This window comes from Megachile rotundata, chromosome 2 (genome assembly GCF_050947335.1).
Source record: "Megachile rotundata isolate GNS110a chromosome 2, iyMegRotu1, whole genome shotgun sequence".
NCBI lineage: Eukaryota > Metazoa > Arthropoda > Insecta > Hymenoptera > Megachilidae > Megachile > Megachile rotundata.
Window position 1 is genome coordinate 22,111,121 of NC_134984.1, and position 17,147 is coordinate 22,128,267.

General features: G+C 33.6%; 5 protein-coding genes across 14 annotated transcripts in view; 2 read left to right on the forward strand and 3 right to left on the reverse strand.

The window, feature by feature from the left end:
• Window positions 1–1,860, reverse strand: part of LOC100875246 (uncharacterized) — a 38,126-nt gene extending 36,266 nt beyond the window's left edge. Inside the window, exons 1-6 of one of the 4 annotated variants that reach the window (XM_076529099.1) lie at window positions 1,841–1,860; window positions 1,200–1,485; window positions 758–1,120; window positions 343–682; window positions 147–274; window positions 2–61 (exon numbers count right to left, since the gene is read on the reverse strand). In XM_076529099.1, coding sequence (XP_076385214.1) covers window positions 2–61; window positions 147–274; window positions 343–682; window positions 758–1,120; window positions 1,200–1,430 — 1,122 coding nt within the window. In that variant the 5' untranslated portion in view covers window positions 1,431–1,485; window positions 1,841–1,860. Of the gene's footprint in view, window position 1; window positions 62–146; window positions 275–342; window positions 683–757; window positions 1,121–1,199; window positions 1,486–1,598; window positions 1,771–1,840 lie in introns of those variants that run through there. The other 3 variants (XM_076529097.1, XM_012293603.2, XM_076529098.1) reach the window with 3 other exon arrangements.
• A 577-nt stretch (window positions 1,861–2,437) lies between these two features.
• Window positions 2,438–3,733, forward strand: Hacd1 (3-hydroxyacyl-CoA dehydratase 1). The gene is made up of 5 exons (XM_003706783.3): window positions 2,438–2,660; window positions 2,820–2,934; window positions 3,000–3,235; window positions 3,318–3,499; window positions 3,577–3,733. The coding sequence occupies exons 1-5, from the start codon at window positions 2,590–2,592 to the stop codon at window positions 3,654–3,656; spliced, it is 684 nt and encodes a 227-aa protein (XP_003706831.1). The 5' UTR covers window positions 2,438–2,589; the 3' UTR covers window positions 3,657–3,733.
• A 117-nt stretch (window positions 3,734–3,850) lies between these two features.
• Sirt2 (Sirtuin 2) lies at window positions 3,851–6,851 on the forward strand. Of its 6 annotated transcripts, none has more exons than XM_012293619.2 (6): window positions 3,851–4,022; window positions 5,090–5,362; window positions 5,465–5,821; window positions 5,916–6,111; window positions 6,264–6,447; window positions 6,531–6,851. In XM_012293619.2, the coding sequence occupies exons 2-6, from the start codon at window positions 5,158–5,160 to the stop codon at window positions 6,606–6,608; spliced, it is 1,020 nt and encodes a 339-aa protein (XP_012149009.2). In that variant the 5' UTR covers window positions 3,851–4,022; window positions 5,090–5,157; the 3' UTR covers window positions 6,609–6,851. The 6 variants fall into 6 exon arrangements, with proteins under 6 accessions (XP_012149009.2, XP_003706991.2, XP_012149010.2 ...); XM_003706943.3 differs by lacking the exon at window positions 3,851–4,022 and adding an exon at window positions 4,057–4,328; XM_012293620.2 differs by lacking the exon at window positions 3,851–4,022 and adding an exon at window positions 4,626–4,766.
• Window positions 6,723–10,996, reverse strand: LOC100875465 (putative 2-oxoadipate dehydrogenase complex component E1 homolog). 2 transcript variants are annotated; one of them, XM_003706944.3, is made up of 12 exons: window positions 10,655–10,996; window positions 10,023–10,312; window positions 9,681–9,900; window positions 9,195–9,544; window positions 8,742–9,121; window positions 8,404–8,671; window positions 8,114–8,321; window positions 7,630–8,042; window positions 7,437–7,557; window positions 7,189–7,377; window positions 7,035–7,120; window positions 6,723–6,956 (listed from the first exon to the last, which is right to left on the reverse strand). In XM_003706944.3, exons 1-12 carry the CDS (start codon window positions 10,824–10,826, stop codon window positions 6,849–6,851), a joined length of 2,805 nt encoding a protein of 934 aa, XP_003706992.2. In that variant the 5' UTR covers window positions 10,827–10,996; the 3' UTR covers window positions 6,723–6,848. The 2 variants fall into 2 exon arrangements, with proteins under 2 accessions (XP_003706992.2, XP_012149006.2); XM_012293616.2 differs by lacking the exon at window positions 10,655–10,996 and having other exon boundaries at window positions 9,681–9,942; window positions 10,023–10,163.
• Window positions 10,997–11,045: 49 nt separating this feature from the next.
• Window positions 11,046–15,471, reverse strand: LOC100875579 (uncharacterized). The gene is made up of 9 exons (XM_003706945.3): window positions 15,267–15,471; window positions 13,305–13,739; window positions 13,193–13,243; window positions 13,077–13,130; window positions 12,881–13,006; window positions 12,541–12,807; window positions 12,151–12,457; window positions 11,639–12,080; window positions 11,046–11,582 (listed from the first exon to the last, which is right to left on the reverse strand). Exons 1-9 carry the CDS (start codon window positions 15,322–15,324, stop codon window positions 11,349–11,351), a joined length of 1,974 nt encoding a protein of 657 aa, XP_003706993.2. The 5' UTR covers window positions 15,325–15,471; the 3' UTR covers window positions 11,046–11,348.
• Window positions 15,472–17,147: the final 1,676 nt, after the last annotated feature.

Genomic DNA, 17,147 nt, shown 5'->3' on the forward strand with positions numbered 1-17,147 from the left:
CTTTTATCTCAGCCTCCTTTACTTGCAACGTAGTGTCCATCACAGCCCCACCAATAACAATCTATATTGAACACGAAGAGAAACAAAAAAATAAAATTAAGTACATTTGTAGTGAATATACAGATTTTTATATTAATTTTGCTTACTGGATTTCGTTCTGCTACCAACTGACATTTGACTGCACTAGTATTGGTATAACCATGAAGATGTTTCCTGGTCAAATTTACTGCAATCTCTGCTGCTATATTTGCATTATTCTCTATGAGTGCCATATCTGAAATTTGGAAAAAATTAAATAAGAAGTATAAATTTTATGTTGTTCATATATTTAGATATACTTACTAGCTTGCAAAGATTGACCATGTGTAATGTTATTCACTTCTTTTAGCAAGAATGGAGTCACATCTTTACCACTTACATGATTACTTTTAGCTTTTTCCAAAGCTTTGCATATAGCTAACTCCATCTCTTTAGGATCTAGTGCATATTTTTGAGGAATAGGAACCACAAACAGCAACCCTGTTTGAAGATTCAATTCCTTCTGAGCTTTTAACGTATCTGCTGCTTCTTTTGAATTAGAAACTCTATGAGGTACTTTTAGTTTTTGAAAAGTTTCTGTACAATAAAATGCAGGGAAATGATTGGTTTCACCAATTTTTATAACAGGTACTCCCTGTGTTTCCTATAAAATAGAAAATCTGAAATTGAAATTTCAGTCAAAACAAAGTTCATTTTCCATATAAATATGAATACTAACTAGATATTCTAATGTCTTTTCAATGTCTAAAATAGATTTAACACCGGAGCACACAACAGCTACAGGTGTACGACCAAGTTCTACCAAATCAGCACTAATGTCAAAACTTGATTCTGCTCCACGGTGAACACCCCCAATACCTCCTGTTGCCATTATAGGTATTCCTGATAAATTTGCTATTAACATTGTTGCGCTGACAGTTGTTCCTCCATTAAGTTTTTGAGAAACAAGAGATGATATATCTCTACAAGAACACTTAATGGTTCTTATAGGATCTGATCGAGCTAATATTTCTAATTGCTCCTGATTTAAACCAATATGAATCTGTCCATTCAAAATAGCTATTGTTGCAGGTACTGCACCCTAAATATGTACATACTTATATTATAAACAAATTTAAACAAAGCCATAAAAGTAGATTTAAAAATGGAACAACAGTTACTTTGGTTCTGACAGCATTTTCAACTTTAACAGCTGTGTTTAAATTATCGGGATAAGGCATTCCATGAGTGATAACTGTAGATTCTAAAGCCACAATTGGAAATCCATTCTTTTTTGCCACTTTCACCTCATTGCCATAAATAAAAATGCTCCTAATTTGACGGCTATTTAATGAATTACATCTTGTTGCTATTTTAAAAAGCTTTTGAAAATTAATCCACTGCATCTTCATGTTTTTGAACGTGTGAAAATATCTACGTTTATCTTGCTTATTACTTGATGATAAACTGAAATGTTAAGTTAACAATTATAAGCATTACTTGCCGATAATAATATTATCAACAGGTTATTAAATATTTTAAGCATTTGTATGTGCAAAAAAATAGAAAAAAAACTTGACCATTTTTTACGCTTCTAACCTGTACAGATCTCATAATTATGATAACATTTGAGATAGAAAATTATTTTATCACAAATAATTTAATTCAATAAAAATCTCGACTAGATGAATCGATTTATCGATTATACATGATTGCAATTGCAATTTGAAAAATCGATTCTTAATGATTTGTTGTAATTTTGGCGCGCAAAATAGTTTTAAAGTAATTGGTTATTAATACAACATTCATGATTTTTTAATACCTATAATTTTATTGCTTCTCTAATACTGTTTATAAGCAATCATTTAAAAAGTCTTAAAAATATAAGCATTAAATCATTAATAAGTTGAAATATTTAAGTCATAAAAAATATATACATATTCATGATTCAATTGCGGAAAGCAGAGAATAAACATCGGATGTTATACGCATTTCATTTTCCTTCAGAATTCGTTTCATTATTTGAACTTTGATCGTTCAGGAGCGTAATTAAAATAACTGTTCAGCTTAAAGTACAAATTTAGTGAATATATAAAATACATGTATTTATGTAACATGATAGTACTTTATGATATATATGTAAATTACTATTGGTTCTAAAATTTTTATATTGTTCACGGTTATTAGTAATGATTACAATAATTAGTCAGCTTTATTAATTGAATTTAAACTTTTAAATTATTAAATTAAAAATTTGTTAATCCATATAATTTCAAATATTAAAATTAAATTTTAATATTTCAAAATTTCGGGTCTCTAAAGTTTCAAGTGCTGCATAGAAAAATCTCTTCTTATATTGCCAGAAAAAATAATGATTTAGCTACGGGTCCCGTAAACTCTCGCAACGTTCCTATAGAAAAAACACATATAGCATCTCCTGCGGGTATGATCACGCCAGTTTTATGATTTGTGCAGTATAGCATGAATTTGAAACGTTCGTCGTCGAAGTAATAAGTACTATTTATTAGTACTGTTTAAAATAATTAACGTACAAACTAATTCCTCACAAATATGAAATCCAAAAAGTCGGGTAATGCTGCAGCAGTTTATTTGAAAACTTATAATCTCGTTCAAGTTTTTGGGTAAGTATAAAATTTCTTTTTTATACGTATGTATTTGTAATAAATTACAATAAAATGATTTGAAAAAGGAAATATATATGTACATATTATTTTGTTTGGTTTTAATTTCAAATAAATTAAAACCTTATGCTAAAGTGTATAAAATTATTTATGTTGCAGCTGGAGTTACATATTTTATAAGTTTTTGACCAATGATTTTTCTGCACCACAGTTAAATTTGTGGCACGATGTTAAATGGCCAGTTATTATTTTCCAACATGCTGCTCTTTTAGAGGTAAAAGTTCAATTTTAATGAGACCAGATAAGAAAAGGAAATTATATTATTTATTATCATTATAGGTACTACATGCAGCATTTGGTTTAGTTAAATCAAACCCTGTGCTCACAATTTTCCAAGTTTCTAGTCGTATTATTATTGTAAGCGGTGTATTACTTGCTACTCCAGAAAGTTATGCAGCATCTTCTCTTGGTCTCCTACTTGCCATTTCAGCATGGTCAATAACAGAAATAATTAGATATATGTTTTATTTTATGAACTTAAATGGTTTTGTACCACATATACTAACATGGTTAAGGTACGAAATTGAAAGGTTCATGTAATATATTTTATTATTAAATTCTGTAAATTTTGAAACTAATATTCCTATTACATTCTAGATATACACTTTTTATCATATTGTATCCTGTGGGTGTAACAGGTGAACTGTTATGTTTATATTCTGCTATAAAATATGCAAGTTCTCACCCAGATGCTTGGAGTTACAGACTTCCTAATACATGGAACTTTACTTTTAGTTATTACATGACTCTTGTAATTGTAGGATTAACATATATTCCTGGTAAATATTTCAATTGTATTTATTATATTTGTATCATATTTGGGCACTAAACTGATGTTCTTATTTCTTTGTTACAGTATTTCCCCAATTATATTTGCACATGTTTGTCCAAAGGCGTAAGACATTAGGAGTTGATGCATCCAAGAAAGCTCAATAATTTAAATAAAATTTTATATGTATATTATTATTGACATGTTTTCATGATTCAAATAAATATCCCAATTTCTAAAGAAATAGTAACCTTTCTAAAATACCACTTTTGGATTTGATATTGTACTGTAATAAAAGTATATAGATAATGTATGTGATGTTTAAACATTTGAGAATTTTGAAAGTTCAAAAATTTAGGGTATTTAAAAATTTAAAAAATTAGATTATTTGAGAACTTAAATGATCGTAAATTTGGAGGTGTAAAAACTTTGTGATTCGAAATTTATTCGTAAGATCTAGTTAAATATGGGGCATGGGAAAATGCCGCTTTTGTTTCACACTAACGGCGGAATGATTATACAGTAAATAACAGGTATTAAAATCAGAGTTTTTAAATTTTATTCTTTTTCAGTTATGACGTTCAGTAGAAATGACTATAAATAGTAAGAATCATATTTTTAAAAACATTATTAGTTATTGCAAGAAGACAAAGTTCACGAGGTGCTGCTATTTGCTCGAGCGCGCGAGTGGCGTTTCGTTAGTACATTTTGATCATACGTTCAAGTGAATTCATGAATAATATTTTGTTATTAGCACATTCGTATCGCACAGAAATTTTGTTACACCTTTAAGGACAACTCTGAAAACATGTCTGAACATAATGATGACACGGAAAAGGGTAATGTTTACAATGTGTCATTTGTTGAATATAACAAAATTCATTCATTTAGTGTTTTATTATTCCTTTAAAATGTTTATTACTTTAACATAATTTCATGTCAATATTAACTTTATTCAATTTATTGATTTTTAAAAGACAATCTTAAAACATTTTAATTCAATTTTCATTTTTGCAAATGAGTATTAATTTGTTGTAAAATTTATATTTTTATATTTTTTAAAATGCTTTTACGTTTCTATTACGTTATAACAGTTTTTACAACATAACGTTAATAAATGATTAAAGAATGACGATTATAGAGGTTAACTGTCATCTATAGAAAGTCGGAATTTTACTAATTAAATAAAATAGTTAACTGCATCATAACTGTATTAGTGTTTGATTATCACTGCAGATGCAAAATATTTTTATTCATATATTGTTAGCAATCCGAAAGTAATTATCATATTTTTATTTTTCAAATTCATTACACAATTGTATCATCATCATCATGGTTGTTTATAGTCAGTGAAAATGTTTTCGCGCCTTGCTTTTCGGTTGATTAGCCATCAGCAACGATTGTTCATTCAATATCCTCAGAAAAAATCTGTATTTTTGTATTTTTTTTTGAGTCAGTATATATTTATTTATTTATTCGAATAATGAGTTTTTTTTACTTAAGCAAAGAAAATGGTGATGCTAAAAAAAGATCTATTCTTTAATACATATTCATATTTAATGTAATGCTTCAATAAAATTATTTTGTTGATTCCTATTAGAAAATAAACCTAATGAGAAGCCGACACATAGTTCAAGTTCAGACCAAGAAGAGATAGAAGATACCGACATGGAGATGATACGTAAATTTGTAGCACAAAAATTAAAAATTTTTGATGATAGTGAACACTCAGCTGACAGTGAACATTCAGATGATAATGAACATTCACACCAAAAGGTGCTACGCGAAGTTAGCTTAGAAGGAATAATAGAATATATTAAGGAAAAAGAAAACTGCAAAATTGTTACTATGGCTGGAGCTGGTATCTCCACCTGTAAGTATCTTAGAAGTCTACAAAATATATTTAAATTATGTAATCTATAGACTATGGATCTGTATATTTTGCATACATTAAAGATACATTTTATATTTGCAGCTGCAGGAATTCCTGACTTTCGTTCACCATCAAGTGGACTCTATCATAATTTAGAGAAATATAATTTGCCTTATCCTCAAGCTATTTTTGAAGTGGATTTTTTTACGGAAAATCCAGAACCATTTTTTACACTTGCACGGGAGTTGTTACCTGATAGTTTTAAACCTACATCATCGCATTACTTCATTCGTCTTTTGCACGAGAAGGGATTACTTTTGCGACATTATACACAAAATATTGATACTTTAGAGAGAATGGCTGGTTTACCTCCTGAAAAATTAGTAGAGGCTCATGGAACATTCGATACTGGTAGATGTCTCAAATGTAAAGCTGTCTATACTCTTCCATGGATGAAAGGTAGTTTATCTATCTCCTACTGCATTTTTGTTTAAAATAACAAAAAAGTACTGGTCATTGAGAATGTGTGTTTAATCGTGATATTCGTTTTTAGAGAAGATTGTGGAAGGTCTTGTACCAAAATGTGAAAAGTGCAAAGAGGGTGTGGTAAAACCTGATATAATTTTCTTTGGAGAAAAGTTATCTGAAAAATTTTATTTTCTTGCGGCTAAAGATTTTCCACAAGCAGATCTCTTAATAATTATGGGATCAAGTTTAGTTGTTGAACCTTTTGCATCTTTGGTAGATAGGTGTGTATTATTAATAAGTAGACTGTGAATGTTTATGCATACTATGGTATGTTATGGACACGTAAAGATTCATAGTTTACTGATAATAAATTTTGCGTTAAATCACTTGTAATGTTATTGTTTAAATTATTATAATTAGGACTTTGTTGAAGGGTTCGTTCAAATTGTCCACGCTTACTGATCAATAAGGAAAAAGTGGGTATGCGGGACCGTCTATTACGACTTCTAGGACTGCGGGAAGGATTGAATTTTAATGCACGCAACGGTCGCGATGTTGCTTGGTTAGGTGACTGCGATACAGGTTGTCAAGTACTAGCAGAAAAATTGGGTTGGGGAGTATGTTTCGCTATTTCAGAAAATTTGTTGACAATAATTTAAGAATAACTAGCATTATTTAATTTAAATTTATTTCTTTGTAGGAGGAACTAAAAGATTTGATAGAAAAAGAACGCGAACGTTTGGAAACGGAAAGTGCCAGCCAGAGTTCATCGCATTAAGGATGAAAGCATAACTTCCAACACATATTTTTTGAAAATTAGTAATTGCTATTCATATTGCGAATATATTTTGTTGATGATAATATCGAAGCAGTATAATAATTATTGCTCAAGAATGTGTAAATAGTTTATTCCGTAATATAGCGTATGGCGACGATGTAATTGCAGGACAAATATGAATTTTGGCAGTTGAATCATGTGTACAAATAAAACAGAGTAAAATATAATATAATACAAAAATTATTTCATAAGGAAAGGTTTAACAATAACTTCCTGAGCTTCTCGTTTATACATTTGTGCTTCACCCTCAGCTGGTGCAGCCATAGGAACACGTCCGCTATATTTCACCTGCAAATCATAATTTTATTATAACAGAAATATAAACTCAAGTATTATAACAATTTCATTTTTTATCAGATGACTCACTGCTTTGCCACATAGATTTTCAAATCGAGTCTTAACAAAACTCCATGCTCCCATATTCTGTGGTTCTTCCTGACTCCATATAAAAGCTGCAAAAGACGTTTGTATCAATATCGAGCAATAACATAAAATTCATTCTTGGTATGTATGTACCTACTTTTTGCATATTTATACTTATCAATCTCTTGCAACAATTCTTGAACGGGGAAGGGACATAGGCTTTCTAGCCTGATAATAGCTACATTATTTTGCATCGTACTATTTCTATACTCATCGAGAGCGTAATAATGTTTTCCAGTTACCAGAATTACTTTGGTAACTTCTGATTCTTTCGCTTTATCATCGCCTATCAAAATAATGCTATTAGTTAGAAGCGAATTACATCTTCTTTTACTCGTAACATACCTATAACATTTTTGAATCTAGTCTGTGGTCCCATTTCTGTTAACGGGGATGTTGCTGCTACAAGACGTAACAATGTTTTTGGAGCCACAATTATTAAAGGCTTGCGGAAATTTCTTACCATCTAAAATGAACACAGATAAATTTGCAATAATAAAAATATAATTTACAATCGTTTTGCTAAATGTTATCTTACTTGTTTTCTTAATAGGTGAAAGTACTGAGCAGGTGTCGTAGGATTTACAACGTGCATATTGACATTATCACCGTCCGGTTTATTTTCTTGACTATCGGTGAGCTGCAAAAATCTTTCAATTCTGCAAGAACTGTGTTCAGGCCCAACGCCATCGGAACCGTGAGGTAAAAGAATTGTTAGACCACTGCTTAACATCCATTTAGCTTCTCCACTGCTTACAAAAGTATCAATAATGACTTGTGCTCCGTTGAAGAAATCACCAAATTGTGCCTCCCAAATGGTCAACGTCGTTGGCACAGATATACTCATACCATATTCATATCCCAGCACTGCCTCTTCTGCTAGAATGCTGTTGGCTAATTCCAGCTTCCCTGTTTGTCCTTCAACCATGGAGTTCAATGGAATTTGTATGTCTGAAATTATCGATGATATTAATAGCTTTTTATATTATTAGTTTTATTAGTTTTCATTATTTTTCAGTTACCTCCAGTTGATTGATCAACTAGCATCGCGTGTCTCTGTGAAAATGTACCACGGCCCACGTCCTGTCCACTTATTCTAACATTGTATCCTTGATACAACAAACTACCAATGGCTAACGCTTCAGCAGTAGCCCAGTCCAATCGTTCATTATTGTTTATTTTGTTTAGTCGAGATTGAATGTGACTCTTCATTAAACGAGGATGAACTGTCTGTCGTGTGATGAAAGATGACGCTTACAGTACAAAAAAAAGATGCAATAAACTGTGATAAAATTGAAGTACATGTTCTTACCGTGTTGTCATGAACGTGTACACTTTTTTTAGCAATGAAGTTTAATAGGTTTAAATCAACACCCGTGTCCCATTCTGTTATGCTGGCGTCGGCTTGCCGCATTCCGCTCCACAAACCTGTAAAGTGCACAGGCTGTGGAATATAAGTGTCAACTTCTTTCAGTGCTTGGTCCAGTCGAGCACTGTAATTCTCAACGATGCTTTTAGCTTTTTCTGCTGAAAGAACATTAGTCTCGGCAAGTTTCTTTGCATATTGATCCGGTATCGTCCTGAAAGAGTAAAAAGAAGAAAATCATTTTGTTACCACATGGATGTAAAGTGTTTTTGAAGCATACTTACGGACGGTTCTCTATAATTTTATAGATAAGAGGATTCGTGAAGGTAGGGTCGTCCAGTTCGTTATGACCCCACCGTCTGAAACAGTTCAGATCCACGAAAACGTCCTTTCTGAATTTCCGCTGGTAGTTGAAAGCTACTCTGGTCGCTCGAACAACCATTTCAGGATCGTCTCCATTCACATGAATCACTGGAGCAGAGATCATCTTTGCAAGATCCGTACAATACCTAGATGATCTTCCTCTAGAGGCGGGAGTAGTGAAACCTAGTTGATTATTGATCACCAAATGAATGGTTCCACCGATTTCAAAGTGAGGAACCGTGGTCATGGCTAAGCATTCTTGATCAACGCCTTGAGCAGCGTAAGCAGCATCTCCATGTACCTGGGATAAAATTCAAGAATAAATATGTCGAGTTAATACTTTAATCTAAATTCCACAAATCAAAGCAGTTTACTTGGAGGTTCAACACTTTGTCGCTCCAGCGTGTATTCTCGTCATCGCTGTAGGCTCCGTCTTTAACAGCCTGCATTATTCCTCTAGTTTTCCCCATGGATACAGGATTTACAGCCTCCAAATGCGACGGATTTCGCAACATTGTCACATGAAGATTTTTCTCGTCAAAATTCAAATCGGTAGAGGACACGTAGTGAGTGACCACATCGCCTGTGGCGGACGCGTTGTCCGGAAATTCGTTAAACCCTCTCAGTTTTCGGAACATTTTCACCAGCGGGAAATTCAGCATGCCAGTGAGGAAATTCAGTCGACCACGATGAGCCATGCATAATACGATATGTTTCAAGTCGTCTACAATTTAATTAGTTCAGATATTACCGTCTGTAATAGCAACGAAGTCATTGTAACTAGATTTTATTTCTTATTCCATGTTCTACCATTTATATAAATATTTTGCAAATGTATGAATCATGCATTCAAGGTATACCGTGTGCGCACAACTTGAAGAACTCGTAGAAGAATGCCAGCATACTCTCAGCACCTTCACCGCCGTACCTCTTCAGGCTCACGAACCTGATGGCTAAGAATTGTTCGAACGTTTGACTCTTCAGCATTTCCGTCGCGATGGCAATTCGTGTTTCGTTGGTTAAAGACTCCGCCAAAACCCTTTCCGCAGTTTCCGCGAACCATTCTCTTTCTTCCTCGGTCTGTGTAGACATTAACAGAAATCAGCTACTTATACAGATATTCTACAAAGAAATAAGTCAATCGTGAATACTTATTGCACAATTTCTTTTCAGAAAAATCTGATAAGTTGCTGATGTATTACCTCCAGATAACTAAACTCGAGTCCTACTGAACTACTGTAAGTCTTATTCAAAAACTGCAAAGCTTCTTGTACTGTTCCTTCGTCCTTCCCCATTTCTAAAATACCTTTGAAGGTAACTTTATCGGTTAAATTTAATCCAAACCTTTCTGGTTTTAATTCCGTTAGAAACGTTGGTTTTTTTATCGCGACTGGGTTAATGTCCGCTTGTTTGTGACCATGCTCTCTGTACGCGGTAACCAGCCTGTAGAAATTGCTGTTCTTTGATCGTGTTTCTAAACATTCTTTTGGTACTGAAAGAAAAAAAATGATGAACTTTAACATTTTGGAACTGGTTGATAATGAAAATATATTATATTATTTATTACAAATTTATATTGCATTCTGTTAGTAATATATGTGACTATAAAAATACTGCAAGCATATGTTTCTTCTTATAAAGAAAGTTATCAAAATCTAAGTGAAAAGTTCAATATAAGTCATTCGTGGAATACACAGAATTTAACATATGAAATGTGTGATGCCGGCAAGCGATGATGTTAGCAAGTTCCACATGTTACTTAGATTACTGAGTGAAGTACAAGTCGGTTTAAAATACTATTATGAAGAAAGAACACCATACATATTTTAAATACCTTCAAAGTGTCTTTGTGATTGCGGTCTGTATCCATAAACACCGTTCTCGCTGTGATAAGATCGTGTAAAGATGCCCAGTCGATAAGTGATGCATCTTGAAATCGGATGACCACTTATCCGTTTAAAACGCGGGCATGTATTCTTGCGAAAAGCTTGTAGAATCGCATGCATTATTCTTCTCGCTACGAGATCTATAGATTGACTGACAGTCTCCCATTGTGGTACTTCTAGTCATTTCAATCATTTTATCCCCTCCCCCGATCTTATTATCCAACGTTATCTGTTTATTTCAGATTACCAGTTTTTAAATAGTATACATACGCGATACGTGTTGATATACGTATATATTTACATAAAATTGTGGGGAGGCAAAATTTTGTACACTTTGGATAGAGCATATAACTTTATTCGATGAGTATTAGTACAAATTTTGTTGATAAAAAATCTCTGCTTACACTAATATCACTTGTTGATATCATTCGTTTTTTCTCGTTATATTAACTACAATTCGCTTTTAATATGTATATAAAGGGTCCTTGTATATGTTATTAATTTACAATGTTTTGTAAATACTAAATAAATTTCGTCAGATTGTTTTAAAAATTATTCCTTAGCTGAATGTGTAAGGACCAGGCTTACATATTAAAAATTGATCGTCATATTTTGTCAAAATGTAACAAAGATTATTTAAATTTATATATCAGGGTACGCCGTTCCTATGAGGTCATTACCTCTGTACTTGAACTTGTATGTAACGATGTTGAACTTCGTTCCTCCCAACGAGACCGGACAATTTCCATCCGGTCTTGCGTAGAAACACACCGTGTACAAAGCCATCTCCAACTCAGGTGAGGTACCCACAAATACAGTAGTTACCGGTTTATCGTGTCCATTATATTTCGTGCGTATTTTGACGATAGAGGCTTTCTGAAAAAGATATTTAATAAATGACGTATCTCAGATGAATAATAAAGTTGACTTACATCTCCAAGATCGACTTTCTTCAAGTATCCATTGTAATCTGCTCGTCCGCCACTCTCCTCCTTGCTATAGTAGATCCAATTATGTAGACCGACTACTTCGGTGCCTGTCGTTGAAACTTTAAGTTCCGACATGAAAACGTGTTCGAAACCTGAGCTGCCGATCTTGCCCTGTCCACGCGAGAATAGATTAAACCAGATCTTTCTCAAGGTATCCTTGTATTCATAATAATCCTTGCGAATTTTTCCTTTATCTGCGAGGAATCTCATGGCAGCTGACATCACGTTGGTACTAAGGAAGGTGTCCACCAACATACTTTCCTCTTGTCTTTGCAACGGGCTGATGTGTTCGTTCACGTTGGTTTCCGGCTTATAATTATCGTAGATTGATATTACCCTTTCAACTGTTGGAATTTGGTACGCTTGTGCGTTCACCGTGAATAGTCTGCAAATTAATATTATTTGTGAAGTTCAGGGAAAGTTAGGATCTTCTTGATTTTCATTTAGACACTTACGGTTGTGACGCATCATCTGTTGTACTGCTGCTGGTTGTCTGTTTTTGCAGATTCAGTGTAATGTATTTGTTCGCGTTATTATTGTCTTTGATATACAGAGCCTCGGAAAGCTTTTCCAGGTCTTCATCCGTAATCGTATTCCCTTTACTGTAAGTAGGATTGCTGGAGTACTTCGTCGTAGAGGCTGCTCCTGCTGCAGCTGCGCCTGCCAGAGCGCCTCCTGCAAGTGCACCTCCCGCGATTGCACCTGCAGACGGTTTGGATGACCATGGTTGGACTGGTACTTGTGGTTTAGGTGATGTTTGACCTAGACGATTCACATTTTTAATGAACGAGATTTAGGGACCTATAATTAATTATGGATTAGTCGTTGCTTTTTATGTAACATACCTGGTTGGTTTGGAGAGCCAGGTTGGCTTGGATAACCGGGTTGTCTTGGAGCAGGTGTAGGGGAATTAGGTCTACTACCGCCACCCGCAACATCAGCCCAGGTTTTTCCTGAAGAACCTGGACTTCCAGGTCTAGAAGTGGGAGATGGAGGACTAGTACCTCCAGGCTTCAAAGGTCCCACGTTTAAGGTTGATACTTGATTACCTCCAGTTCCAGGTAGATTAGGATATGGTTGAGGTTGTCCTGGTACTGAAGAAGGTTTCGAGCCTGGAACAAAATATAATATCTTATATTTTTCAATCTACATTTTAAGTTATAACGATGATATATTGATTCACACCTGGTGACTGTGGTTGTGGTTGTTGCGGTCGTGGTTGTGGTTGTGGTTGCTGCGGCTGAGGTTGTTGCGGTCGCGGTTGCGGTTGAGGTTGTGGTTGTGGTTGAGGTTGAGATGATGGTTTAGCACCTGAAAAATATAAAAGAGATTAATGCATTTCTATTAAATACGACTTCATTATATTTCCTTTATTTACTACCTGGTGAAGTAGGTTGTACTGGTGCACCACCTGGACCTGAAAGTGGTCTGGCACCTATGAAAGAATTTTCCCAATTACTTTTTCCATTATGCTTCATACAAATCTGAATAATTTACCTGGTGTTGCCGGCTTTGGTGCATTTCCAGGATAACTGGCTGGTCTGGAATCTACAAAATTATTTACAATAACAAATAGATTTTAACGTAAAACCCACACCAAATAATTTACCTCCAGCGCCTAATGCTGGTCCTTCAGAAGGTAATTTAGGAGGTGGTTTCCTTCCGGGGTCTCCAACTCCAGCGAGGTCTGTAGCCCAGTCTCTGTATCCTTGGCCAGTATTACCACCGACTGCTGGATTACCTGGTTTCGCTGACGGGAAATCAAGACCCACTTCTGTTCCTGGGTTCGGTTTATTTGGCCGTGCATTCTCTTTTATCTTCCCACCGGTTGAACTGACACCAATCGCCAATCCAGGATCACCTGCCCCGATAACAGCAGGTCCTACATTACCGCGGCTACTCGGGGGTTTGGCAGTTGTAGACGTAGTGCCTGGTGCCGCGTTTGCATTCGTCAGATCGGGATTTGCGGCATCGGGAGCGATTGTTGTGGTCGCATCTTTGTCTTTGTTCTTTTTCCAGAACTTCCATCCTGCCTCAACGTCGACTGAAAGCCAATGAATTTCGATATTATTTCTATCGTAAAGAATAAGAGTTGTAAAAATTATTTATTAATTATAGGAACTGATGCCATACATCGAATCACTTATTCCAGTTTTATTCTACTAAGAAATCAGGGTCAGATTATATTCCAGTTATCTGCGTTCTTCAGTGAAAATTTGCATAAGGAATTGGACATTAAAACGATCTCCGACGTTTCTCGCATGAGATTGGGATTAAAAATGAGGCGAGGTCAATGCAATTACTCATTCGATACACTGAACAATTGTGCTAAACGATAATTGTATCACTACTTTTATTTATAATGCCGACTGTTATTGTCTCTCCCTTACGTGTCTTAAATATTGGTTAACTTTCTGATTTCAGTATGAACTCTTACGATAACCTTGACGATATGCAACTAATGAACCGAAGTGTTTAGAATTTAGAATCTAGGATGTTGATAACACAGATTTAACCGAGACGTCAAAAATAACATAATTGTGTAATATGTTTATAATTCAACAAGTCCGTGTTTCTCGATTCGTTTTCCTCGAATATTCTAGTAGATAAAAGGAAATACAGTGATACATGGAAAATAAATATTTACACGATCGACGATTTTGTTTCAAAGAACTGTTCGATAAGACGTCATTTTTCGTGCAGGACGTTACAAAACAGGACGAAATTCTTCATTAATTCGTATCACGAAGAAATCATTGTTTTAGAACGTGTTTAACCTTCGATGTTGTTGAATGCCACTTTATTTGTTTTACTAAAAAACAAGAATATGTTTAACTTGAGTACATGTACACCTAACGCTCGTAAATGTATCTGTGAATACAAGTGATGTTATCGGGTTACTTTGAAGTTCAAGGTTTCTAAGAAGCCTTCTTCAGAACTCATAAATGAAATATAATACTTTCTGACCTGCATCTCCCCCTCATTCGTCTTCGTTTCCTATAGAAATCTTTCAAGCTACCTTTCCTACAGAAAGAAAAACGTGTCCATAAAATCTTGTTTCACATCTTTTATTTTATTTAAAAAATTCCAACTTTGTATTAAAGTACGAAACATTAGAAACGTGATGCTTTTCTCTTTGCACACCTTTCTAAAGTTTAATCTTCTAAATACTTTACTACTGTTCTCTCTGTTTTTAAGTTTGACATGTCAAACACCGAACGTTACCTTCACTATTACAAACACACGTATTCTATATCTTCACAATGGGATCACATGAGATCATCGGTTGAGATCATCTGTGCAGGTAGCTTGGATATCTACCGAAAACATATAACCTACGCCGTTTGTGTAAACACTCGTGCAGTAATAAAAAAGTAAGATACATTTGCTTCTCTGATAGTCCAAAATGATTTCGTTTTAAGTAATCCATATATTAGCTTCGATTAGAATTATAAGATTTAAATTTGTAAGATCGATTCATATGACTTCAAAGTTAACTTATAAAAAGGTCATTGTTTTAGAATTAGTTTATAAGACATGAATTATTTTTGTGAAAGAGTGATGCACTTACCAGTGTTCAAAGATAGTGAAAGTATCACCAACAAAATGGTCACACTTTTGATTTTCATGGTTCCTTTGATCTAAAGACAGGACTGTAAAGCGTACGGAGACGCGTTGAGACGAACTGAAGGCTCGTTAGGCGATTTAGCCACCTCCAGCCGATCGCACTTTCCTCTTGCCTTCTCACTCCTTATTGGCAGGTTACCACATCATGCCGATATACATCCATATGCAAATGTATAGCAGCGAAAGTATCTACCGTTTACTGCTCATTTTACGATCATAATTAATTTCAAATTGTTGGTAATTTATTGGATTCTGGAACCATAACGATCTTGTAAATTTTATACTTGAACTATTCTATCGGTTATAATACTTATTCTATTGAAGTTTCTATATTTCTATAAGAAGAATATCATTTGTCTTGTTATTAGTCACACCAAGAGATAAAATAAATATATTTACCACTGAATTCCTTTCATCGTTCCTTCGCGGTATGAATTTATTAAAAAAATATTGCTGGTAATTGGATGAAACGCTCCCCCTTCAAAAAACCGCCATAAACACTAAACCGCATAGCCATTTAATGGTAAATCTTTTCATCCAATCTTAACTTGTAGACTAGTTAAAGTTCGTTCTTTATTGATAACGAATCGATATCGACCAAATTTTGTAAATAAACTCTTTTTTGTAAAAGAAAATATCTGTGAGTATGGTTTTTGGTGACTCGAAAGAAAATTTTTGACATTCTTATGTCATTTCCTATATTGTCGACAAAATACAGTATAGAGTGCAAGCTGTTCTGAACATATAATCCACGTCTTTGGACCCACAGAATATATTGCAAATAACAGAAAATCAATATTAATAAATGTATAATAAATATATAAGCACATTAATTAATAAAATTAATGTTAATTAAATTTTCACGGAAATAGAACAAGTGGCGCCATCTCTCCGGCGAACAGGGTGAACTACGCACTTTTGAAACTGTAGTTTAATTAGTTCTCGTCTTCTACCGCTAGATGGCGGCACAGAAACCTTTAGATGAATTAGGGTTAACCTAATAATGGTTAGAAAATGATAATAGTTTAATAAAGTGAAAATAATTATATGTTAATTGGTTTTTTAATTGGAATTTTTGAAATATTTGCAGAAACTGGTAATGTAGTAAATGAGTACATCGACTTTAGATAACATACATTCAATAGATGTCGCTGCAAGACTAAAATTTAACAATTGTTAATAAATGGCGCCAAAAATTATTCGATATGATTTACATTTTATTATTTAATTGAACAATTAATTAATGTACCTCGTTACACTTCAGAATATTGTTATCTTTTGTAAAATAAATTCATTATTATTAATTGTTAGTACATTAGCATCAGTTTTAACGAGCATAAATAAAATATGTTTCGTTAATATTTGTTCCCTAATATTAAGCATAATACTTTCATTACATAAGTTCCTTAATTGTTATAAAACTTAAGAAGTTGATATAAAAGAAAAGTATAAAATTAACAGAAACATTGTCCTTTATTAGACATTACGAAATTAACCTCTTACGTACAGATGCCTCTTACAGAGATAAAAAATATTATCATATGAAGATGTAGGAATCTGAATAATTAAAGATTTAGAGATACTGGGATATAGAAATCCAGGAATTTAGGAATATATGTCTTGATACAAAATACACACTTCTTTCGCATTCGTAAAATAGAAGCTAATGATTATTAATTTTTCTGCATAAACGTAAATCATTATTTCCAATACTAAAATGTATTAACTAATTTCACTCCACTGAAAAATAATTTCTCTTTATACTTTCACAAAATCCATCATTAAAAAATGTTTTTAATATTGACATTCCGAGCTTAACGTCTTT